The 26,081-nt window shown below is 39.5% G+C and overlaps 1 protein-coding gene and 1 long non-coding RNA gene across 4 annotated transcripts in view; one reads left to right on the top strand and one right to left on the bottom strand.

Annotated features, from left to right (window-relative positions):
- Positions 1-12,271, bottom strand: part of LOC119124486 — a 24,883-nt gene extending 12,612 nt beyond the window's left edge. Inside the window, exons 1-2 of the long non-coding RNA XR_005098286.1 lie at positions 12,256-12,271; positions 2,443-2,448 (exon numbers count right to left, since the gene is read on the bottom strand). This is a non-coding gene — a long non-coding RNA (uncharacterized LOC119124486). The remainder of the gene's footprint in view (positions 1-2,442; positions 2,449-12,255) is intronic.
- On the top strand, positions 7,032-25,813 carry LOC119124485 (tumor protein p53-inducible protein 11-like). Of its 3 annotated transcripts, XM_037254521.1 has the most exons (8): positions 7,032-7,185; positions 10,245-10,329; positions 17,874-18,013; positions 20,735-20,793; positions 20,884-20,932; positions 21,222-21,318; positions 23,168-23,269; positions 23,798-25,813. In XM_037254521.1, exons 3-8 carry the CDS (start codon positions 17,885-17,887, stop codon positions 23,929-23,931), a joined length of 570 nt encoding a protein of 189 aa, XP_037110416.1. In that variant the 5' UTR covers positions 7,032-7,185; positions 10,245-10,329; positions 17,874-17,884; the 3' UTR covers positions 23,932-25,813. The 3 variants fall into 3 exon arrangements, with proteins under 3 accessions (XP_037110416.1, XP_037110417.1, XP_037110418.1); XM_037254522.1 differs by lacking the exon at positions 10,245-10,329 and having other exon boundaries at positions 7,036-7,185; XM_037254523.1 differs by lacking the exons at positions 7,032-7,185; positions 10,245-10,329 and adding an exon at positions 12,309-12,355.
- The last annotated feature ends 268 nt before the right edge of the window (positions 25,814-26,081 follow it).

A 26,081-nucleotide genomic window follows, 5' to 3' on the forward strand; every position in this document is an offset into this window, starting at 1 on the left:
AGGCCACTTGGACAGTAACTTCATAGTGCTTTTCATTGGGTCACCTACTGAGTACATGCTATGACGGCAATGCTATTTTTATGTGTAAATTGTGGTTGATGGTCTCTTTTATAGCAGGGTGTTTGCATTTGGATAAATCCCCACTGAATTGTGAAGGAAACATGAGGCCAAACATCATCAGTTTGTTTACAAATGAAAATAGATGACAACCATAACTGTTTTAAATGTTTCAAAAGTTGTATTTGCTAAGAATGAAAAAAAACAAAAAAAAACGTCCTAGCCATTCTGCATTTTCTATAACCAGTACCGCCTAATTAATATTCCATAAACACAATTTTAACCAGAATACTATGTTTAGACTGATGGCGCATAGAGAGCGGTGGGATAAAATAAAATGTGATTGATTCGCTCAATTAATATTCCATAAACACAATTTTAATCTGAGTACTGTTTAGACTGGTGGCACATAGAACATAGAACTGTAAAGGTATTATTTTTGCCTTGATTTTTTCTAAATATTTATTCATTTATAGACTAATGCGCAAGTCAAGTCAAGTTTATTTATATAGCCCTAAATCACAAACAAGTCTCAAATGGCTTCAACTCAAATAGTTTTGGCCATGCTTTGTACCTTTGTCGTACCGGAAGTGACTGTCAAGTCGCGTCATAGGAGCTTTCAGACTCGTGCATCCATCAATATGGGAGCCGTATTGAAAACTGCAGCCAGATGCGACGAGCCAATGCGGGATTTAGACTTTGTCTCCCTCAAATGTAACCACTGTTTCTGCAAACGATGTCTCGAAGATCAGTGGAGAACTTGTCCGGAGCGTAGGTGTGACACAAGCTACAAAATGTTGCAGTTTATGGGTGCCAAACAACAGCAGTCAATGGCCATCTACCGCCAGCACCAACGGTACGCTATGCAGAAATGAAATAAATATAAGAATGAATAAAGCATTCTCCTGGTGCCTGGCGTGCGACCGGGCGAAGCTGACAGCGCTGCACAACAAGACGGCGATGCCTGTGACTGCAGACAGTCTGCGGCGTGTCGGAGTGTGCCTCGCCATTGATGAGGCCAGGCTAACATTCTTCGATGCAACACCAGGGGGCGCTTTTGATTCGTTGCTTGATTATGACTACAAGTTTACCGACCTTGTGTACCCTGCCTGGTCTGTGTCCAAAACTCAGCTGGCCAACTGCAATCTATTTGAGCCCTAATCGGTATTTTCCATAATCATCTTTAATATATGAATAATCCACTATTAAGTGGTTGTTTTAGAATTGAACTGAGCACAGAAATCTGTGGTTTTTACTGTTTGTATAACATTCCAAGTGTTGGTATACTAAAGCGCGCATTCTATTCTTTTTTTCCATATTTTTCAAGTTTATTCAAACCAATGATCTTGAGATATCATTAATATTTAACTGGTCATGTAAAGATTTATGATTAAGGGTTATATAATTAGACTTGACAAAACTCAGGGAACAAATTTGCCATGTGACCATTAGAGGAGAGCGAAGAGACAGGGTCTACCTTATTGTAGTGGTATCACAATTTTACACTTTTGCATTCTAAGATTAAATATTATTCTAGTAAGCATGTAAGCAATCAATCATGAACATTGTCATGTGATCTATCTTTCAGAATTCATCCTGTTTTTCTGCAGAAATAAAGGAATACAACTTTCAGTCACTAAGCCACAGTGAGTTGCTAGTCTTTTTATGTATATATGAATACATATACACGTGTATATGAATAAAAAGTCTTTTTTTAACAATGCTGGTGCGCTTTTAGTCACGAGTCTGCCAAAATGCCATGTTTGTGTGCGAACCTCATGTTTCTTTGCGTCTATGTTGACATGATTCATGGAGTCTGTTCGTTGGGAGAGAAAACAAAAAGCCAAGCAAATTCGAGGAGCAGGGGCATGCAGAGTCTTGGCACACAGGGCCGTCGTGCCTTGTGGCTACATCTTGTGTTGGCATGGCAACAGCTGGTGAGCTCAGGTGAGCGGGGATCCTTACGTGTGAGTCACCTGGCAGGCTTGGTTTGGTACAGCCACTGCGAATATGAGACGAGTTTAGCGACAGGTCGTATAGTTGCCCCCAACGCCCCCTCGTTCGTGTTTACTTTGCGCTCACCTCGTGACTCCAGCAGTGATGCTCTTGATCCAAAGTTTGTGTTTACACTTTTTCAATTCTAAAGGCAAGTATCACATGCCTCTGTGGATAGGAACATATTTTTGACATGACATGAATGCTCAAGTCCTGTTTTTTTGTTCTTTTTTTGCTACACAAAAAAACCCTAACCACAATTCATGCATCCATTTGGCATCATTTAACTCCAAACAAGGTGCTTATTCTTCCAAGTCTGCTAAGTTTAGCAAACATTTATTCAGTGATTTTTAGTCTTCTTCAAACAGCTTGTCTGATAATCTGCTGTACTTGACACTTCCTACAATGATAAGAGTGATTCTTCGTGAAGCATGTGAGTGGGGGGTGGTGGTATCTGATAGTCAAGAAGCGACTTGGAGTCTGAATCTTTGTCAAGGACATGCTCATCGAACAGCTTCTCTCACGCTTGGTGAAGATGAGATGTGATGTATAACCTACACCCTACCCTAGCCCCCAACACCCCCTGCCGCTTTTCTGATAGCTGCTCTGACCTCAAGGTGCACGTCAGCATACGCCTGGCTGCGAGACCTCAAATGTCCTGCCTCGTGTGTGTCCTTAAGACAGCCAGCTTTTGCCCTATTACTTTAGGGTAAACACATCAGTCGTTTCAGAATGAGGCCATCATGAGTGTTTAGTACGTTTGCCTCGATCGTACCTCGTGTACAAAGCTTTTAGCTGAATTCATAAACGGCAGTTGAGTTATGAAAGGCATTTACACCTTTTTTTTTTTTACCCTTGTTGACACATTTCTTACAGTGTTTCCAATACGTAAGTCTGGGTTTAAAAAATGATAGTAATCAAAGCATTGTCTGATGGAGCTACGGCGTTTAAACAGTGTTCCGATTTCACAATTTCTTAAAATGCCTTTCACACCAAAAAATACAATCATAATCATAGTTTTTATAGTTATAAGCGACAATATTTTATACTCAGCTACACTTAGTAGTAATTAGCACCACATCAGCACAAGCGTAAGCTAGCAACCAGTTAGCAAACAACCTTCAGAGTTGCTGAGGTACAATGGGATGAAATAAATCAGTCCATTTTTCACACTAAAAAAAGAGTCATCGTCATAGTTGTCATAGTTAGAAGCCAGAATATTTTTTTTACTCAGTAATTAGCACCACATAAGCGTCAGCTAGCAACTAGTTAGCAAACTTAACCTTCAGCTTTGCAGAGGTACAATAGGATGAAATAAATCAGTTCATGACGAGAGTGAAGGCTGAGCTTGACTCAACCAGAAGTTGACACATTTTTCTGTCACGTTGGTTGGACGGACATATTTATTGAAGAATAGCAAGTCAACGCCTTAATGAGAGTCAGTGAGTAGATTTGAGCATCATTTTGCATAATTACAGACTATTAACCCTACTCATTGAAATAAGATGAGTTCAGGGTGTACTCCGCCTCTTACCCAAAGTCAATTTATGGATATGCCGACGCTCCTATGAGGATAAGTATTGCAGGGAGGATGGGAGGATTTGCATTTTGCGTGAAAGGGATAATGTGCTTTAGCCACGGCATCAGACATCCACCACCTACAACATGCAATGTTGCAATCTTGTGAAGTGCTAACCAGGCTATAATGAGGTACAAAGAGGCCAAAATGAAAAGGCAATTACGTCAAAATATTTCGCGCCGCTTTACAGCAATAAATACTTCCTCCTAGACCACGTGCTATGCTGCTGTTTGGGCGGAAAGGCTTATCAGATTCTGATAGTTTTGCTGTTTTTGCTTTAGCAATAAAGTTACAAATTAAATTTACATTTTTCATTCTTTGTAATGACAATGGGATTTGAAGTACGCTCATTTAAACAATGTTCTCAGAGCTTTTCACCTCCTACTCGTTCCTTTTCTTGGATCCATTTTAAATCGTCACGGTTCTCGATTTTGCTCTCACGCACCTTTTCTTTGTCTCCTCCGAGATTTTCCGATGTGACTAATTTACACAGTTCGAATTCGAGCTGTTAGAGAAATGTGAATAATGTCTTGCAAGTCCATTTATAGCTGAGTGGTCACAGCTGAATACACTGCATCCATTTTCCTTGGATGCTGACAATCATTTACATGTTTCTTCCACTTAAGTGTGTCTATAAAAGCCTGAGTTGACAAATGCAAAGCACATTTTTAAAAAAAAATATCAAAGTTCAAGACTACATTATAAGTGTGTAGGTGGCGTATTACACATTAAAGTTCTGGAAAAATACAAAAGGCATTGTGTTAAAATACTCAACTTCACATTGCTCTTATGCTAAACAGCCAAGTACAAAGTGAAGCTCCATTAATTTCATTATTACTGAGAGAGGACGGTAAAGGAACAGGTACAGATTTTATCCTGGACCTTGAGGGCTGGAAAGAACAACGGGGTCATTGGAAACATAGCGGTAGTTGACTTTTGTGCAGTTGTCGTGCAAAAACATCACCCTGTGACTGACAGGTGATCAGTACACGGTGTTGTTTGTCTATGGATGGATTAGCTTGCGAGGACCTGTGAAGATTCACCTATTCCAGATATTTATGACTAGACTGAACCCACCAGATCACAGACAACATTAACTGTGTTCAACAGGTCCGTTTTCACACCGTTAATGGAAGTGAATCGAAATATAGGTCAGCCCATAAATGTCATTATTTTCTCATGGCAGGCAGGATGTGAAGTCCTTGACATCAGCTAATTTGTGAATTGTTCAAATGAAAATGCTGCACTGTGTGACACAGTTTTAGAAAGGTGTTCAATTAAAACTAACAACTAAAGCCAGAGCGGTTAACCAAGTGTGATATTTTTGGTTTCACTTCAAATCAGTGGTGGCCTTTATCTAAGGACTACTGTAAACTAAGTGGTGCATTTCCGTTGAACATTGCCCTTGTCAATAAATAGCTGCCTCAGAAAATGCCAGTGGAGTGTTAGCGCTGCATCAATTAAGCATTGAGGGGAAGTGTAATAGAAGTCATTCTGAATCCCCAGATGGCTGTCATATTTTCATGCGGCACTGCTAACATTTCAAGAGTGTCAGCACCTCCTCACTCAACCTCTACTTGCAAAGGAGAAAAATATCACGTACACTTTACAAGAGCATTAAAACAACAATGAAATACTAGTGACAACATTTAATGATGCCTCTCTGCGTCAACGTTCCCACCAGTAATAAATACTTTTCCTATGTTTACAGTATCGCCGTCACCATTTTTCACCGTTTTATTGGCTTGTTCTTTCTTTCTTTCAGGAAGTAACTGCCCCCATTGATTTTATCCGACCATCCTGTTGTGATGAGTGGTTCGCCTCCGGCGACAGCCTTAAATAATCCTTTTCATTCAATGAAGACGCCGCTTATACTGTCTTGCCCTTAAAACAGCAACATATCCTGTTTCCATGTCAGCGTGTGGGCATTTGGAGGAGGAGAAATGTTGGATTCTTGATCAATTTTGGGGTCATGGAATTACTAAATAAATGGGATATATTTGATTTGTTAAAAATATCACAGAGGCTTTAATGCTAATACAAGAGGGGTGTCCAAAAGGATTACCAGCGGCTGTAGGAAGGCTTGAATAAAGCTACTAGCTTACTAGAATACTCACTTGACATGTTACCATCAGAGACGAGCGGTCCTAGTATTCACTACACATGTTTTTTTTCGTACTGCCAACCTGTACGCCGCTTCCACCACCTACGCATTGATTGTATTCTTTCATCTGCCTCCAACACCTCTGAGCCTTTGTCCCAACACTTATTCAGCACCTTGGTTCAATATCGAGGAACTTGTTTTATTAACACCTAGCCCAGTCTCTCTGATACTATGTCTCCTCATGGAGAACATGGTACAACAAAAAGATGGGGGGCAGTTCGCAGTGGCAAGAAGCACCCTCTTCCCTATGGGTTCATGTACCCCCAAGGTACATGTACTTCTAAGAGTATTGTACCCGTAAAGATACTGTATCCCTAAAGCAGGGGTGTCCAAACTACGGCCCGCGGGTCCAGTTTTTATTGGCCCGCAGCAAATTCTGAAAACATAATTGAATATGGCCCGCACAAGAAGCTTGAGCTCAACTCTGTTGCACTTCTCAGTTTCCACACTAGATGGAGCCCGCCACACAAAGCGTTTGACGTCCCATTAGCACCCCCCCCCCCCCCCCCCCCCCCCGGAAGAGAAGCGAACGCGCGCGTTTGACGTCCCCTTAGCCCCCCCTCCCCCGGAAGAGAAGCGAACGCGCAGCGTTTGACGTCCCATTAGCACCCCCCCCCCCCCCCCCCCCGGAAGAGAAGCGAACGCGCAGCGTTTGACGTCCATTTAGCAACCGCCCCCCCCGGAAGAGAAGCGAAAAAAATATTGGCCCCCGGGCCCCTTCACGTTACTAAATCTGGCCCTCCTTGCAAAAGGTTTGGACACCCCTGCCCTAAAGGTACATGTCCTTCTGTAAAAGTACAGTACTTGTACCTGCAGGTGAGGGGAACTAGTACTCTTGGTAGTTAGTACAGTGCCCAGAGGGGTACATGTCCCCGTGGTATCCCACTTTCCAAAATGACATTTTTTTAAGCACTTTTATTTTATGTATGTATGTATGTATGTATGTATGTATGTATGTATGTATGTATGTATGTATGTATGTATGTATGTATGTATTTATTTATTTATTTATTTATATTTCTTTTTTTTTTATTTTAGAGCAAGAGCTTTTTTTTCTTCTTCTATTTTAATGTAGTTCTGTTGTTTTTCGTTAACCAACTATAATGACATGAGCGCCCGAGAGGTAACTCATGTGCGGGGAAACGATTTTTCTGGAGAGGCGCTATTGTCTATATTGCGGTAGGATTTTAACGTGCGCGTTTAAGTGAGGTCAGGTGATTACGGTAAGCTGGAGCTCGTGGCTGGCTTTAGTTGCTGAGGAGGTTGTGTTGAGTGAAAGCTCGGAGCGGCGATGTCCCTCCTCACTGTCCGCGGGGCTCACTCGCTGTAGTAAACGACTACCATTTCCCCCCCAAACCCAGTCACAGGATCTGCGCTGTCCCTCCAACTTGTAAGTTACTTGACTTTCTTCTTCACGAAATGCTCTTTTCTCACAAACACGAGTGTACTTTATGGTGATTTGAGCGATGTTTTCATTGCGCTCGTCCGTGAACGTCTCATAGTGACTGTTAGCTAAAATACTGTCGGTCCGCGAGAGTCCACTCCACAAGAATGTGACATTACTTCACTATTTTATTCGAATTATTGTTGTGTTGTTAAATTGATGAAGCGTTGAAGTTTATGTCTAAGTGTACATCGTAAGTGTAAGTTAAGTGTGGGCAGCCATCCTTCGATCTAATTGTATAACGAAAAACAAAACACAATACATGTCAAATACAAGTCATATTTACACAAAGGCGACTTTTCAGTCCGTGTTATGATCTTGCAAACTTGACCGTTTAATCCCCCCACGATCAGACTAACAGCACAAACGTGACACCCCGCCCTGTTGATCTTCATTTGATAAAAATGGACAACGTTGGCGGGTGCGGTATTTTTTTTAAACACCTAGCAGTAGTTTTCTACAAGTGTTTCCAGCAGCCACTAAATAAAAAAAAATTAACTCCAGTCTCAATGAAAGTAATTTAAGATTTAAATATTGTTTACTGATTTATTGAACTATTTTATTTTGCACAGAGGTACTGTGGTATGAACAGGAGGCTGCGCTGCACTTCAGGTGTGTCATGACTTGTCCTCAGAGCCGTGAAGAACATTGCAAAATATTCACCAAGCAGCTCTATTACGCCTTGGGCCTCAATCTGAAAGCCCATCTCTCGACTGTTGTTTTCTGAAAAAGATTGGATGCTCAAGAATGTTGCCCTAGATCCAGAGATGCTTGACTCTATGGGCAGTAGAATAGCACACAACAAACCATTAACTCACGATGGTGGCTTAAGTCAAACAGGCAACAATCATAACATGGGGGAAGCAGCAGTCTGTTTTTTTTTTTTTTCAAACACACACAAGCAAATGTTTGATCATTATTTTCCATAGCTGCTTTTTTTAACAGTTTAACCATTTCAAAAAAGCTGATTTGGCAATCCTGTGATTATGTTGCTTGAAAACACTTTCAATCAATATGATAAATTGTTCTGCCCAGCTGTTAAAGTTACTTGTCACTCTTTTGTGGTTACAAACTTTCCTTGTCAGTAAGTGGAACCTTTTCAACAAACATTTAACCCAAGCAATTGCTTCTCACTGTGTCTAGCAGCAGCACAAGCTTCAGGGCTTTTCCTAATTGGTTCTGTTTCATGCTACAATCACAGCTAATTGTAGCCGTGCGTCTGTCTTGAAGTTGCCTTTAAAAATGTAAGCAATAAGTATATAATAATCAAGGATCGTTCATGTTATATTACCTTACATTTCTACAGTTTTCCTTTTTTCAGTTAAGTAACCCTTATCACTTTAATTGCTGTATCATTTTCTTATTGTTGCCGATGGTCAAATATTTGCTAAGGTATTGTAGGTTACAAAATTCACTCAACTGGCTTTGGCAAATGGCTCAAAGTGGCTTGATGAAGACTTCACCCCTCGCCCCCCCTCACTCTTTTTTCCAGTGCTCATAGCCTCGGGATAAGCTGACCATGGACAACCCTCATTCAGCTTTCCAGCTCACTAATGGCACTCATGCAAAGCAACAGCATGCCATGCTGCGTCTCACAGGCTGGATTCACACTCAATGTCTCAAGTGCCCAATTGTGATCTGATTTATTTCCATGTATTATAAAATGACCCATATCTAATATCATTCATCACCTCCCAAAACACAAGAAACTGAACCAGATGCTGATGATGTTTTTTTTGGAACTAAGGATGTTACTGATTATTAGTAAGGTGTCTATGTTTAAGGTGAAATGTTTTTTTTTTGGGTCGTATGACTTATGCAATTATTTTTAGAAAGATCAAGAATATTGACTGAACTCTTGGAACAATGCATCAATTGTTACTTTTATTTAGCCCAAATGTTCCTTACAAGTAGGTCAAACCCAAGATCAACAGCAAAACAGTGGCAATGATGTCCTGTCATCACCTCAAATCACTTAACTTTCAGCAAAATTGCGCTATACTCCTCACAACCACTAGGGGGCATAGTTGTGACTGAAAAAACTGTTGTTTTGTCTTCAATTATGAGTATTTATATTATTTCTAGGGCTCAACCGATATAGAGTTTCTCCAAGTAATCGATGGGATAATTGATTCCAAGAAAATTCATTTGTGACAGCCCTACTTGTAGTTTACTATACGTATTTGTTTAGCTTTGCAATAGGGGAGAAAATTAAAGAAATATGTATTTTTTTTAATGTCTTTATCTTTGCCGTGTATAGCATTGTGCTGATTTTTTTTTTTAATAGCCGATTTTAAAAGAGCTACTATCAGTCGATCAAATCCAAGGAATTTGTAACAGGACAAGCAGTATTTATGCAGCATTTGTTTTCCCACGGGCGCCCCCAAAATGTCAATGTTGTGCTGACAAGATCTAAAAATGTCTGGTAAATACAGCTACTTGTTTCACAACTAACGGGCCTTAGAATTTTTTTTTTATATGCTGCCTTGTCTCTAGGGAGTCTTTCTTTGAGCCATCATGGAACGCGTTCTTCATGGCATCTTAATTCCCTGTCGACGGCAATGAAAGTTTAACTGTGGCTTTAATAATGGCCCTCTAGCAGATATGCTTGTTTGTTTCGCATGGCCGAGATTAGCGAAGCTTAGTCCATATGTTGCTTTCTATGACGCTGGCACTTTTATTGCAAACTGTAGGCTGCCAAAGTCATTAATTCGAGCTAGGGGAGACGTGAAAGCAATTCCGTCTTTGAGTGGTGACAAACAATCATGGTTAATAACGTGCGTGTGCACATTTATGTGTGTATATTTGGGACTTCATGTCACTCCTCAGGCAGGTCCAGCTGGCTGCAAATCTCTTTTGGCATTTATTGTATGATCCCTCCACTTTTTACTGTCATGTCGGTGTTTTATTTTATTTTTATTACCTATTGATTTCTTGACTGCGTCGTGATTTTTTTTTTTTCACCTTGAATCTATATTTAAACATGCTCTTATCTTGATTGGCAGGTGAACTACTACGGACACCGCAGGAAATTTGTTACAGCAAGATAGCTGCATCACCTTGCCACTTCATATCCCCTATTTCCAATCGGTAAGCCATTGTAGTTGCTTCGAGGGCTAACAGTCACTAGAAATGACCTTGTTGACGCTTTGTGTTGCTACACTCAGTTCCAATGCTTTGTCAATCCAAAGTTCCATGGTGAAAGTGTGTATGTGTGCACTGTGAGTGGTTTCACATTCCCCCATTTGCCATTTGGATGAGGTCTCAGAAATGATTGTAGTATTTCACATCTAACAATGTGATGCTGCTTAATGCTAACCCTAACCATTCTAGAAACTAATGCGAAAGCTTTCATTTAGGCGGCTGTGATAAAACGCTACACTTGGCAGTAGGTTTATGAATTTGTAAAAGCACTGCATGTATTTAATCCTCGTTGAAACAATTGCTGGTTTATTGCATCATTCATCACAACTCTCTGGGCTCATCTGGAATTAGCTTTGCTGAAGTTGTTCCTTCGTGATCACTATGAAAAGACGTTTCAAATGAGTGGATCTTTTCTCGAATATAACTAGGGCTGTGAAATACCAATATTTTTCTTCATTTTACCCTTTTAGTGTGTTACAGTAAATTAAAAGTAACATTTATTGTCGTAGTTTGTCTTTGTTTTTGGAAGCGAGGCAAAATAGACGAGGTATCGGACAATTTCTAATAAGATGCAAGAGTTTAGAAACTGTGGGTTGCAATATTGGGTGTTTTTGGCCGTGTGCCATGTGCTTGCTGTGCAAAATTTAATCACATGCAGTTCACTCTGTACTGATGCAACCAGAGGCATTCTTGTCGTTTTATTTGCAATATCGAATTCTGTAAATTGGAATTTGCATTCAAAGTTTTTCGCGCAACCAAAAACGCCACTGACTTTGAAAAAAGGAGGAAGGACATATAAAATGCAAATATATACAAATATATGCTAACAAGATGCGCTTGAGCTTTGTATGGCAGCACACATAATATAGACGATTCGAGTCTTGACACATTTTGGGTACGGTTGTGTGTTGAAGTTTGAGCAAAGGGCTGATTGGATGCTCTCAACTTGGACTTTTTACAGTACCATATTCTTATATATCTTTTTCCTTCCATAGCTCAATAAAAATATTTGCCAAGTTAAAAGTCATTTAGGCAATGAATCCTGGCAGAAAAATCTGATACGACTGAGCAGAAGGCCAGTGAAGTCTAATTTGTCCTTAAACAGATCAAAATCACAAAATGGCTCTAGCTGGGGAAATAAATTAAACTAATTGGTCCAGGAGACAAAAGTAACCTTTCCCGTGATTAGCGCTCAAGCGCCTCATGTATGAACATCAGACATCAGACGTAATGTGTAGACAAAGATTTGCCAGCGGCTAAGGTTGTTTCTCCGCATTAGTTGCTTTGTAAACTTTGCTGAACCCTCATAGCATTTTGACCACTTGGTAAAAACCAGATTAGCAAGCTGAGTGGCCACACTCACATTTACTGTACCAAGTAGCAGCTTTTGCTTATTTGGAGATATTGGACTAATACAGAGCATGTCAAAACAAACCAAAAATCAAACACAAAGGGGCCATTTACTGTAGATGGCGAACCGAAGGAAATCAAATTAGCTTTGGCTCTTCACTGATTGAACCATTTCAGTTCACTCGTGTTTTTGTAAACGGTCTGGTGTGGCGTCTGTCTGAGAAAAGGCGACATCAAAGCTGTCTTTTAACATTCACGGAGATTCAATACGCTATGTACCTGTACGCCATCTAGAGTGTAAAGCAAATTATGCACATGAATAGCAAACAAGCTCAGTTGAATTAAAAAAATGTTTATTCATTAAGTGCGTACTCATAGCTTTGCAGATGAGTCACTTGTGTACAATACAAACATTTCAACCCTCTGTGAATTTATTTTCTATCATTGTAATTATTGGATTGAACAGCTTTATTTGTGATTAATAATTTTCCAAGTAACCGCTGGTGCTCGCTTGCAAATCACACCATATATATTTTTTTTTTTTTTTAGGAGCATCCCTGACTATAACTCTGAATCATCTGGAAGGTTTGGGTTGCTCCCGGCGTTTGAGACTCATCAGTCAGTGAGTGGCCATTTGATTAGTGAGAGTTGGATGGACAGTTTTGGTCCCGAAGAAACCGATGCATCTTGACAAACTTAATTTACTTGTTTGCGTGTGCTTGGCTTGATTGGTTGCTGGCTATTATCTGCTTCCAAGATGAGGACATTTAAAAGACAATTGCTAAATTCTCCACCAGAATTAATTGAAGTCGCTTGTCTGGCACCTGATGATTCAGCACAAGTATGAAAAACAATCTCGTGTGTTTAATGCTGGAAAGCCGATTAATTATTGCCGTACACAAACACGCAATTCACTCCCACATACATACGTCACACATGACGTGAGTGTTCGTGCCCATTCAACATTATGTGACATTTATGATCCTGTTTGACTAATTGATCCGAAAATAGTGATTTGGCGTTTATCTTAACACCCAATTTGCATTTCTATTTGAGTCACCACCGATTCATGCGCCAACATGTGTTGCAGTATAAGTGTGTACACTTTATGCTTCTGAGAAACGTGGACGGTCTGCTTATTAGGGGAATGGCAATTGATTCACATGATACTGACAGTTGAGTTTTGGCAGCAATAATTACAGGCTCATGAAATATACTATTGTGAAGCTGGATATTCAGATTTGTATTCCAAAAAAGCAATAATCTTCTGTAAAATGTTCTAGTGTTTAAAAAGCGTTTTACAGTTAGTCATTTTAATCCAAGCGTGTTTTTCTAACTCGATTGTTTGACACTGAACAAGGAGAGAATTGCCAGATTTTAGTGGTTGTCCTCCAGTGCAGGAATCTAAATGTCATGTATGTTTACGGTCACGTAAGGCAACGTGTGCCTGCTGAAGACACGGAGACAAAAGGAAGAAAAAAAACAAAACAGAAATGGAACTGTTGATGGCCTGTTAGGGCTGCAGAAGAATTGTTTTGTCTTGAAAGTGAAATAATGTCCTTCAGGTTTCGCAATAATACAATTGTGACTATGACAAATTGGAGAAGGTGTTGAATGAGCATTGTCAAGACTAATTGCTTGCGCTGTCAGGAAATGTAATAAGGCCAGAACCAATATGGATTATTTGTTTGTTTGGTTGTTTCTTTGTTTAGCCAATTTTGATATTTGACTTAATTAAATTAAACTGATTAATTGTCTCAATAATTCTTAAAATGAATAAAATAATGCCCAACACTGTAGCAAGGACCAGAAATTTGCTGAAATTAACTTCATGTTATTGAGGAATAAATGTATGACCTATTGGATTTTTCTTTTGTTTTTTTAAGGATTGATTTTTTTGACCTTTGCCAAGGTCCATGTGCAAGCATTGTTTCTGATGCAGAGTGAGCCCTGAAATTAGTTCTGCTTGTCATCCAGGGAGGCTGCTTAGCAACCAGCTAGTATGCAACTCATATAGGTTTGGTAGTAATGCAGTGAAACTCCTAAATCTAAAAATCAAAAATAGCAACAAGGTCCAACTTTGAATCCCCTTTTGAGTGATTTACTGTCTTGCATTCATGACTTGATCAGTAAGCAAAGTCACTGTACTCCCAGAGCTGTTAATTTGGGTTAGGGTTGTTTTGGAATTTGATCCACTAATTTCAAATTTAGTAATTTATCATTAAAGCCTACCAAATTAGATTGTGGGTGAAATCTACCAAGGCGAGCATGTGTTGGAATCACAGAATAACGAGTTGGGTCAGCTTTGTTGCTGTGCAAAGCGTTCAGGAATGATTGTTTATTTTTCTTTTGGTGTTGGCGAGATCCCTGCTATGCTCTGATGTCATTTTATTTTCTTGCTCAGAGGGCATCTTTCATCTCCTGCCTGCGTGTGTCCGTCAGCATTGCTTTACGTCCCATTTTTACTGTTTCAATCATGTCAGTTGAGTTGATAACTGGAGGTGACAAGTACCTCAATTTACCATAACATAATATTATGCCAACCATTAATCTAATCCAAACAATCATTATTATATGAAATGTCTGTCCTAAAATTGGGATCTCAAATAATCACTCTTGAGAATATTTGTAATTACAATAGAAGATATTTGACGAGGGAGCTAATTCTCTTTGTGTTATTATTACACTGATGGGCTAATTCTGTGTTGACTGCTCTCAGAGGAGCAAACAGTTTTAATCTTTTTTTCATCCCACTACAATAATCTGTTGATGGTAAACGGGGGATTAGTTCTGTGTACACAACTGCACAGATTGATCGATTCTGTTTTATTGATCACCGTTTTCAGGGATGAAGGGGTGGACAGGCTTGTCAACGACTACTATTTAATGACGTTTAGGTGGCTGTTCTCGTATTTTCGTGGGCTCAGAACCACTTACAGCTACAAAGTGAAAATGGGATGAATGGAAGTAGTCTGTCACCTTAACTTATTAAAATGTTCAGTATGTGCAGCTTCCCTTAGAGACAAACAGCAAAGGGGGAAAAAGCCAGCCTTGACTTTGGAAGGAAAAATAAACAAATTCAACCCACGTTTTGGCGTAACCATTTGGGTTGAGACTATTGACATTTTTTAAAATCAATCAGGGTGAAGCAACAAAATAAATAGATTAGCATTGAAAGTGTCGGCTACAAATTTCAATATCAAATCATTGTCGCGTGTTTGTCGGTTACTCGCTGTGTCTAGTTGTGTAGTAGTTAAGTTTACAGAGAATAATTATTAGTAAGAGGATGGAACGAGATGATTTGGACAATCCTAAAGTTGAACAATGGCTCTGAAAGATTACTTGATAATTAAAATATTGATGAATTTGATAACCGGTTAGTTGTCAATTCATCGTTTAAAGCTAACTGCGGTGCTATTATGGCATGTTTATTTTGAAGGCCTGTCATGCTTCCCTTGAGGCAGAGCATATAATTAAATTGACTTTCGTGCTGTTTAAACTGTGGATTATTTAATGAGGCGCATAATTTCACATGATCAATTTTATATTCACTGCAAGTGTGGTCATCATCCTGGAAGGGGGGCATCGCTCCATCTGTTTCCTCCTCAAGCTTCCTTTTTCCTTTTCTGGATGTGTCTACTTTCGACCATGGGATGTTGTCAAATGTACTTTATCTGGGAACTGTGGGCTTGTAATGCTGAATTTAATATGGATGTTTTGTTAGCGCTTTTACGATTCGTGTACTGGTTACTGTGAAGCCCTTTTGTGATTAAGGGCTATTAAAATAAGATTTATTATTTAATACATAATGCCTCAGTGCTGCCCAGCGCACCAGGAGGCTCACTGTTGCCTACGGTTGTGAAAACAAGCTTGCATTGTAAAAAATCCTTTGCTGTCTTTTTTTTTTTTTAATCCTCATTTGAGTTTAAAAATATACATTTTAAGTCTGAACACACCTTAGAGCTACTGTAGGTAGTCGGACTATTTTATTCTTTTCCCTTTTATAGTGGAGCGCCCTCAAATTAAGTCATAAACATTTTCAGTAACTTAACATGTGCAAGTTGTGCTGCCATTATTGACTGAATCTTTTATATTTGTCATCAACCAAGTCTATGTAGTTTTATAATCAATATTTTGGAGTGCTGTTTTCCCTTATAAAAAAAAAGGACATTCCAATTTTTTTCTTAGGAGTGGAGGATGAAACAGATTAGTGGCATTTTCATTTGTTTCAATTGGGAGATGTAATTTGAGATGAGTACTGTAAGTTTAATGGTTATAGTAGGAATTAATGATGCAATATCTCATGGCATCACCGTATATATAATATTGGTTGATTCCGGTTGAGTGAAACTTTGGTACACTCAGAGCTAATATCAGGTCATAAATCTATCTTGCATTTTTTTTCCAATCCAACATTGCACTTTGTCGCAATCTATGTAAACCCCTTCAACGTATACAAGATGTATTTTCCACTTTTTTTTACTTGTCTTTGAAGAACCTCAATCAATATGAACGTTATACATCTCCAGGTGACTGAATACTAATCTAATCATTTTAGTACGTGAAGTATTCCATGTGTATATCGAGAGTAATACCAGTAGGGTCATCAGTGGCTCTCAAGAGACCTTCTCATCGTAGCTACGTTTATTGTAATCATGACAGGTATTTCCTCACCATGAGATGTTGATTGGACCATAGGCAGTTGCTAGGCAACTGCATCAGCACTATATCGGCAAGTCAAGTAGCAGTGTGAAGGGAGACCTATTTGAGCATATGGAAGAATGTGTACTTTGCTAAAAAATGCGGGGAAGCGTCACATTTAGCACTCAATCAAAACTTTAATGGGTTCTTGGCCATGAAGCTTCTGGAGGGGGGGGGGGGGGGGATTTGTCACGGCAATAGTCGTATATATTGCTACCGTTTGGAACAGGCTGGCTCATGCCGCACCACATAACCAAGTAAATGAATCTTCACGCTATAAAGGCTTTAGTGTTTGGTACAAATGGGGAGGTTCTCCACTATTACGATCCATTTTGCTCAATGGACTGTTTTGTTTTTGTGTTTATGGCCAGATAAGGCAAGACATTGTGGTGAATTTTTGTCATGACCGCAATGAACTGCAGGAAATTAGGTTATTGCGAAAGGTGTAAGTATTTTGTTAAAAAGTTGTGAATAGGAAATAGATTTTGGTGAGTTATTGGCAATCATTACAGGGTGTATACCCCGCTTCTCACCCACTCATTTAAAAGAAGGCTCCAACTGACCCGTGACAGGATAAGTGGCATAAAATTTATTTTTGCTACCTTTTGGCTCGTATGATTTTGTCATTCATAGAGCTTCTCCTCATGCACCTCCACTCTCATTGATCGCTGAATTTGTATGTCAGGTATAGCGACAGCACTCTGAGCACACTGACAAACAGGGCTCTCTCAATTTCCATGTTCTGAGCACACCCACACCAATTTTTTTTTTATCTTGAGCTGCTCATTATAAAAAGCTAAATGTTTCATTTTCTGTATTTTTCAAACATTAAAGTTTTGCAGTAATTATTCCAGTCATTAAATTCTGAGCAGACATAGAGCATATGTGCTTTATGGAGGTTATCATTATTGCGTCAATGATGACGCCTCTTGTTTTGACGATTGCTTGCTTCGTCCTCAGGCAATGGTCATTAGCGCTAATCATTTGGCCTTCTGCAATTTGCCCATGCCAGTTCCCATTTGTATTCATTAATGAATGTACAAGATGTTTTTGAAGCCTCTGTACAGTATGCGCAAAAACTTGTGTTAGGGTGATTAATGTCTTTCTTCCCCATTCGAAATGAGGTGGAGCGGATTCATTTTTATTCTTTTACAAGTTGAAGGCTGCCCCATTTTGGGACTAATACCAACCGTCACTCACAGCCTGTACTTTCACATGACCTCTCTGCAGACCCAAAAGTCAAGTCATTTGAGTCCACTCTGAGATGAGACGATATCAGATATCTGCTTTTATCTGCTAGTCTGATGTTATGGCATTTCTGCTTTATCCTTTACAATTCATCAAGGGCTTTTATAGGAATCGCCTGACGTTCAGCAAGATTTCAAAAAAATAAAATAACAAAAAATTTAATTCAAGATTATCTTGTATTTTCTTTCCAGACATTTGGATCATGGCTTCTAAAACTCACCCTCCTCTGATGAAGAAGCACAGTCAGACCGACTTGATAAGCCGCCTGAAAAGCCGAAAGATTCTTGGAGTTGGCGGCGAAGACGATGATGGGGAAGTTCACCGATCAAAGGTCAGATAAAATTCCAATCTTTGGGATTCAGCAAAAAGCCAAATTGTGGCTGGTGTCAAAAATGTGATGCATTTTATTATCTATGCATAGCCGTTATCTAAACGGCTATTTTTCGAGCTATGTCTGTGCGTCTCTTTCCAAGCCACACCAATCTACTAATTGGTTCATTACTGTGCATTCCGAGAAGGCTTCACGAGTGCATGCGCATATAGACAGCGATGCAGATCCAAAATCTTCGCTTCCAAAAACAAAAAAAGACCAAATTAGCCTAGAAAGAATAATTAGAGATTCCATTTTGAGATTAATGTAGATTGATGAAAATGAAAATACAGTAAGGAGCATCGGCAACATTACGAGGCCCAATCAACCCCTTTACACATAGCTTAACGTTGGACACAGAAAGTTAATTTGACAAAGGCAAGCTCTATTAATGCTTAACAATCCATGCTTATTAACGTGAGTCTTGTGGTCGCTGGGATGGAGCGTAATGAAATCCCATATTAGTCACGCTTGAGCCAGTGCGTACGCTTTTAGGGATGTAATTTATGTTAATTCCCATTTTAAATCAGACATTCACCCTGGGTTGTAATTTTAATCGTGGTTCATTTGGCAGGTAATCAAGAAAAAACGAGGCTGGGAAGTTTGTTCCATGTGCCAAGGCTGGCTAAAGAAAGAAAACAACTATGTGTCTGAATTCACGTGGCTTTGTAAACAAAGGAGGGAAGTGCTTCTCGTGTGCCTCACTCGCTTGCCTCTTCCTGCCAAGATAGGAAGATGACTGCTATTACTAATGGAAGCATTCTATTCATGCTATGCCTTTTGACATATTTCTTCACTGCCACTTTCTTAATACAATGGCCGCTCTTTGAATGCTCTGACAGCTTCAGATAAGACTTTCACAAACGCCTACGACTTCATAAATTGTCAAAATCCGGAGCGACCTTGAACAGATTGTTTCACCTGCACACTTCGTCATGCTGCCTGTGATGAAGAGTGAGAAAAAAACAAAACAAGCGAGAGCAGCTGTGATTAAGCATCTCAACACAAATGCCACTGTGGTTCTTCATTTCCTGTTTCTCCCTTCGGCGCTATTCCCTCAAGTCAATCCTTTGTCAGCGGTTGATGCTCAGTTCGCTTTGGGGATTATTCAAGTCACACATGTCAAAGAAAGCCCCCCGGAACCTCAAGAAAGCAGATTCACCAACTTGTGTGATCACAGCTTGCACAGATGTTTATGATATTGTATGGTCTGTGTGCAACAGAAAAACGCCCATCGCATGATATGATCCGAGATTGTTTTGTTGCTAGTATGCCAGTGCTTCTCAATTATTTTATATTATTCCTCTGTGACAAGTACGAATAGTATCTTTTGTTATGCGTAGCATGTTACCCTCATTAACATGAAGGAATACAAAACTGAAAGAAATTAATTTCAGAAAACTTTGTTTTTTTGTCAGTTTTTTCTCATCAGTGTTAAATATTTAAAACACACACACCTAATACTACCTGTGCACACTGACAATGAGTGCCACTGCCATCTACTGTAGTGGGTATGCAATTACTCTTAATTCTAGTATAGCAGGAAAAACTATTCAAGGACTGTGTTATTTTCATGTATTGGGTTATTGGTTTATCTTTGTTGCTACATTGATTATGTTGGTAACTGAAAGGATACTACAATAGCTTTTATATTACGTCATCCATCACTATCCCCCCAAAAAATGGAATATGATTCAGCCCTACTTTCCAGAAACTCTCACTGTGGATATAATGGCAAGGTGGTGTTGTTACTCATATACAAATTCTGCTTACCTGCTTTTTTGCCTGAAAGACCATGTTTTCTTTCGTTTGATCAGTTAGATTTCTGCTGTTTGGGCTTTTCCCGAGCAAAAATGTCTTTGTAATTGGTAGCAATTTTCTGGTAAGCACACCTACCTGGAAAATGATTCATCTTTCTGCCTTGCTGCTTTTCTTGCACCAGTGCAATTTTTTTGGATAGACTGCTGCTCTGACCACAGCACGGGAAAAAATTGAAGTGAGAAGAAACCATTGTTGTTGGAATACGGTTGGGTTGCTTTGTGCCTTGTAAAGGACATAACCTTTTATTGTTGTTGCCAAGCAATGTACAGTAGACCACTGCGTTTTTGTTTTAAGTTCCCTCATATCAGTGGAAAATCAAAATCATTTTTGTGTGTTAAAAAACATTTTTTATGAGCAGGTTTAGTGGAATACTCCATTCCTCGTGACTCCAAAGGGATTTGAATCTGTCATATTTTCTCTAGTGTGAGCCGTTTCCCTGAATATAAATTAAACATTGTTTGGTCCCGAGTGCTGCCTCGATTAAGTTAATTTGCAGCAAACAATTTGTCTCCCGGGATTTACTCGGCTGGTGCTAACTCATCCGGAATTTACATGATGATGATGTTATGACACTTAATCGTCGGGCTCTGATTAAGGCGCTGAAGACATTTACTGTTGCTAATTAACATTGTAAGAGCACTTTCTGTCTCAGCCTGACTCTCATGTTGTCTTCTTGTTTTGTAAAAGTGTTTATTAACCGCATCTTATTAATAGCCATGAGCAACACCTCCAAAGGTGGCATTTTCTTCCTGGTTATTTGCGATTTGTTTTATATGAAGATATCAGTCTTTCACACATACTGCAATTACAAATTGTCTGTTGTAATAAGTCACGTCTTCCTTTTTGTGTCTTGATTTATAGATCAGTCAAATGTTGGGAAATGAGATGAAGTTTGCAGTTCGAGAGCCAATCGGGCTGAGGTGAGATTTCATCTCCTGGGTTGGTGAAGTTCAAGTTGTGTCAACTTGGTTAAAACAAATGAGGGGCTTTTGTATTGTGTTTTCTTTTAGGATGTGGCTGCTAACCTCAGCGGTGGGTTTCACTGTGATCGCCATCATGGTAAGTGCTGCGGAAATTTCTATGTGCCACTGAATCGTCAGTTTGTCAGTTGTGTGTGCATGAGGCATCTTGAGGAACAGTTCTGTCTTTGTCTGATTTTTATTTTTGCTCCCATGTTCAATATCAGCACTGTTCATGGCTTTTAGCTAACAAACGGGACTTATGCGGCATACTGGCTGTATTTTGAGGGCTCCCTTTCGCAATATTTAGGGCGGGGGTGGGTGACACTGTTGCTGTGTTGAAATAATGAAATTTGTGTCACGTTTTTTTTTTTTTTTTTTACACACAGGCCGTGATGTGTCCCAACCATCTCTACGAGGTTGTTTTTGAGGAGGAACTAGCCACAACCAGCCTCTCCGTTCGCCTCTATGGAGGAGCACTACTCAGTGAGTCTCAAGATTTAAAAAAATGATAAAAGCACACAGCTTTCCAGCTCAGCGATCTACAAATCTACTTTTAAATGGGGATGTGATGTCAACACTGCACCGGATTTCTTCAGGGGTTATAACAGCTCCATCCGAGCATTCATAATGGTGGAGGCTTTCTATTTTTTTCGTTCTAATTTCATTCATTGTGTCTTGAGTTTATTATTGGGTGGTCATGAAAAGGTTCCAGGAATTGTTCAAGAACAGCTTCTGCATCCTCATACATGACTCTTTCTGGCTGGACGTTTTATGTGCTGTGGAGTGACACCTCAAGCGATTCGTTTGCGTGTTCACCAATGAAATTAGTGTAAATGTTAAAGTTTGAAGAAACATCAGTCTGTAACCTCTACTAATGAACGGCTAATGAACATATTTGCATTTTTGGCTAAACTGTAGCTTTGTACTCTAGAAATGATGGTTCATAATCACCAGCAAGCTCTTTTTCCTTTATCCACATTAACAATTTTCTACCTTCTTTATACTTTGAGCTTACTGTTTTAACAGTCACTTAATTAGCCACATTGGCTACCTTTATTGCCTCTGTTCATAAAAATACAGATTGTAGATTTAACTAAACTACACAGCCAAGATCCTGTTCTCATTTTTGGTTACTTCTTGTAATAGTAGTAGTAAGGTGATTTGGCCCCCGAATAATGCAAAGATAAAGAAAGAAAAAACAAAGATACCTATATGTAATGGGTGACGCACAAAGCTAATTTCTACAAGGCACGAGAAAACGGAAAGACTGAGATTTCAGTATGGATGCCATAAAATGAACGTCCTCAAAGCCTGCTTGTACTTTCAATCGGATGCTTGTTTTTTTCATTTGAATCAAAGCATTGCGATGAACAGAGTACAAGCCATGTTGTGTAGGGTAATAATGGCTTTTCTGTTTTGCTGCTGCTTCCTTTACAAAAAAATATTCTTGGCAATGCATAACGTTTACTGTAATAGCTGTAGTTTGAGTAAAAGGCATTCAGGCACGTCGGTGAGTCAGACACTGTGATTACATGTTTAGTTCTGGCTTATTGACAGCTTGATCCATAGAAAAGAAGACTGACCAGGCTGGCCTCAATGAAAAAGGTTAGCGAGGGAACACTTGAAAAATTCACATCATAAAGCCTTGTCCTTTACTTGACATTTTCTGATTTTCACTTAATAAGGCCTTTAAAAAAAGATCCAAACACAATGAAACAACTCAGTTTCATTTTTCCTGTTTTATTCCAGCCTCCATAATCCCTCGTGTGACGCTAAACAGGTTGGCTAGCATGAGATGTGACTGAACCAGCTAACATGGACAATAGACAATCTTTTTTTTTTTTTTCTTTGTTGAATGTCATCAGGCCTTTGGGGATTATCAAAGGGGAGGGGGCGGTGGTGATGTCTTCCTCGATAAGACGCATGAAAGGGGTTGAAGTACGGGGTCTCGTCAGCCAAAGCAACCACTATCTGGCAGCAAGACGATTCAGTCCATCAGCCCTCCCGTCTTTAAGCCCACCCCTGCTCGTTTCCACAGCATGTCAGTCTGTGCTGCATGGGAGTGACATTCAGGAAAATTAACGAAGAATGGCAGGGAAGAACATCAAATGGAACGCATGCTTTTATCAAAATCAATAAGTAAATCAATAATAATAAATAAGAATAATAATTAACTGAATCAATGCAGCCATTATATCATCAGACATCATGTGGTCACATTGTTACGGTTAACGATTAGGTTTTATTAAACGCTGCAATAAAATGTGTGTGGATTTTTTTTTTTTTTTCTAATGTCCCTTGATTGTATGATTTTTCCCTCCTGTCTTTGCAGGCTTGGCCCTCATCCTGTGGAATGGCCTCTACACAGCAGAAAAGATCATCATCCAGTGGACTCTGCTGAGTGAAGCTTGCTACTTTGCAGTGCAGTTTCTTGGTATTGACCGCCCATCTCCCCTGGCAACATTTTCTTGAGCAGTTTGGCAACATTTTCTTGAGCAGTTTCTTCTCGTCGTCTGTGTTCAAATGAAGCGTAAATAATTAAAATCTCAAGTTCAGCACGGCCGTATTCACATTAGTTTGCCTAAACCGCCCTCTAGTGTTCAATGTATGGAGTTACAACCCTCACCTTCAACTGCAGTATTCTTAAATTCAGTTAAGGTTGTTTAATAGTGAATTCCAGATTTTCTGTAAAGAATAAAGCTTTAAAAGATATTTAATATTTACAGCTGCAGTGACAGGCTTAAATGGAAAGGGAAACTCATACATTCAAATGCGCTCTCGATAAACTCAGTCAATAATTAGAATTTTTTTTTTTTCTCATTGTTAATCAATGATCAATGACGTGCACATTCTTCCGAGTTGGGTAATACATTTTACACAGGACTTTTTATACACTAACAAATGTTTGAAGATCCACAACAACAGTGCCTATTAATAACCACGTGATGCTTTGTGGTTTCAGTGACATCCATCACCTTGATAGAGATCGGCATGCTGCCCAACGCTGCCATACTGCTGCTTCTCAGCAGAGTCCTCTTTCTGGTGATCACCATGGCCTACTACTACCAAGTGGGCCGCAAGCCAAAGAAGATCTGAGCTGATGTGCATGCTACAGGCACACAAGCAGTGGACAGCTGAGTGCAGATGACAAAACACGTACAGTACTTGCAAGGTTTGGGTTGTTATATATTGCCAGTGGGATGCAGATGCAGGACCTAGTATTATCCTCAAATAGTCAACAAATGAGTATATAAGAACACTTGAAAAGGAATAATAAATGCATTTCTCCTTTAGATGTGTGTGTGGTCGAAACCCCATGACACAAATTCCTCCCGAGTTGTAGCGCATTGCATTTTTGTCACCTTGATGAAACGTGTTTTACAGAGCAGCCTGTCACTCTGTACTTTAAAAATATTCCAAATTTACAGCTGCATCATCTCGCCACTGCCTCCTAACCACACCCGAGGACCAAACATTTGTGCTGGAGTGTGTTGTCACGTTTGTTCAAAGTGCGTGTTTGCTGAAACGCATCAGCAGCGCTCAGTCAAATTCAAATGTGGGCACAAGTCGAGTCCTCTCTGTTGGCTTTGATCATTAGTGATCTGAACTGAGGTCAGTCACGTTGTATTTGAGTGTTCAGCAAGGAAGGAAGCAAAATGATTCTTTTTTTGTTGTTGTTGTTATTGTTATTTACTCAATGCTACCAAAGTGAAGAGTAAATGCGGTGTGCTGTGTATTCACACCAGTTTATACCAGTAAGTCTTTTTTTTTTATTTGTAAGGCAGGAAGAGAGATTTGGCCTCTGACCTGGTATTACGGGAAGTCCCTGCTTAGGATTGGATGAGTAGTGTAGCACCATTTTTATATCACGCCATATCGGTAGCCTTGCCTTAAAACGATTTCAATCTGTCACTAACACTGCGTCTTTACCCTTTTTGGGTGTATATGTAAATAAAAGTACATGTGGAGGTGTTGTGAAGCGGACAGCTAGGGAACTTGTTTAGTGTTAGGTCAAGCTTAAGATTTCCTTGTGTAATTTTGTACCTATTTAAGCAACTTGGGTATATAAATGTCTTGCATGTAATAATTCAGCAATTCAGAAATAGCCGAGATTGAGTAGCAACCAATCAACCAAATAGATACTACATGTTCACAGTTGTAGGTGATTTCAAATGTTGATTTTGTGCACTTGGAGAATAATAACAATAAGCGCACGTGCTTTGTAACGGGTACTTGGCTATTTTGGTCCTCCTCCATTGCATTCAGTATACTACCTCCCAGTTACTTGCCATCATTCCAGTTCAGTCCAGGTTGTTTTTCTGAGTTTTTTAGGCTCAACTGAAAACAAAGCCTAAATTGGTTGATATACACAGGGCCTTCTTCAAAGGTGGTCCTTTGGTCCCGCCCCAGATGGGAGTAGTCCTGAGGTCTGAGTGATTGCGGCTTTGCAGTTGCATGTGCAGTGCTGAGCGCACATGTGCTTGTTACTTGGGTGAGTCCTAATTTCAGATAGGGAATACATGGGTGAGGTTTTCTTCACTCTGTTCAAGTAGTAATTATATCTTGCCAGCGTTTAATTAGATAGATTTTGCCCCAGCAACAGTCTGTCCTTACTAGCATACTAATTATGGGGGGGAGGGGGTCATTCCATTTCCGCCTTTATTAAAGACCTCAAGTCATCTGACTTGAAACGTTCAAAGGTCTGCAAAGTGAAAATGGGTAAGATCAGAAAAAGGCCAATTTATAGGCCGTTCCATCCTCGTACTTCTCCAACATGTTACTCACTTGAGTTGAGTGGAAGATTAATAGAAGTTGTTTAAGTCTGATTCAGTTCTATACATTGTTCTACTCTGAATTGCATCCCAGGTCAAGTTGTTTCAATTTGTAGCATTGTTTTCATATGTATATACTGTTTTGTGAATCTTGTACCTCAAATTGAATTGTTGGTTTGAAATAAAGGAGCTTTGTTTATTTTGAAGTCTTCTAAATATATGTCATTACTTGTGTTTTGTGGTCTTCGTGGATTAAAAAAAAATCTATGTACGATAAGCAGTATTTTGGGGCAAAAACGCAGTTGAGAATGAAATGGGCAGTTACATCGAAATCACGAGAACGTTTATTATAATAAACTCTAAGGTTTGTTTGGTGAGAACAATGAATCTGTCCGAACTGCACGTTTCACAGCACAGGGTACATTTTGTATTTCGTAACCAAAATGCAGTTGGTTGCTGTCGATGCTTCCCACC

Source organism: Syngnathus acus, chromosome 6 (assembly GCF_901709675.1).
Source record: "Syngnathus acus chromosome 6, fSynAcu1.2, whole genome shotgun sequence".
NCBI classification, from domain to species: Eukaryota; Metazoa; Chordata; class Actinopteri; order Syngnathiformes; family Syngnathidae; genus Syngnathus; species Syngnathus acus.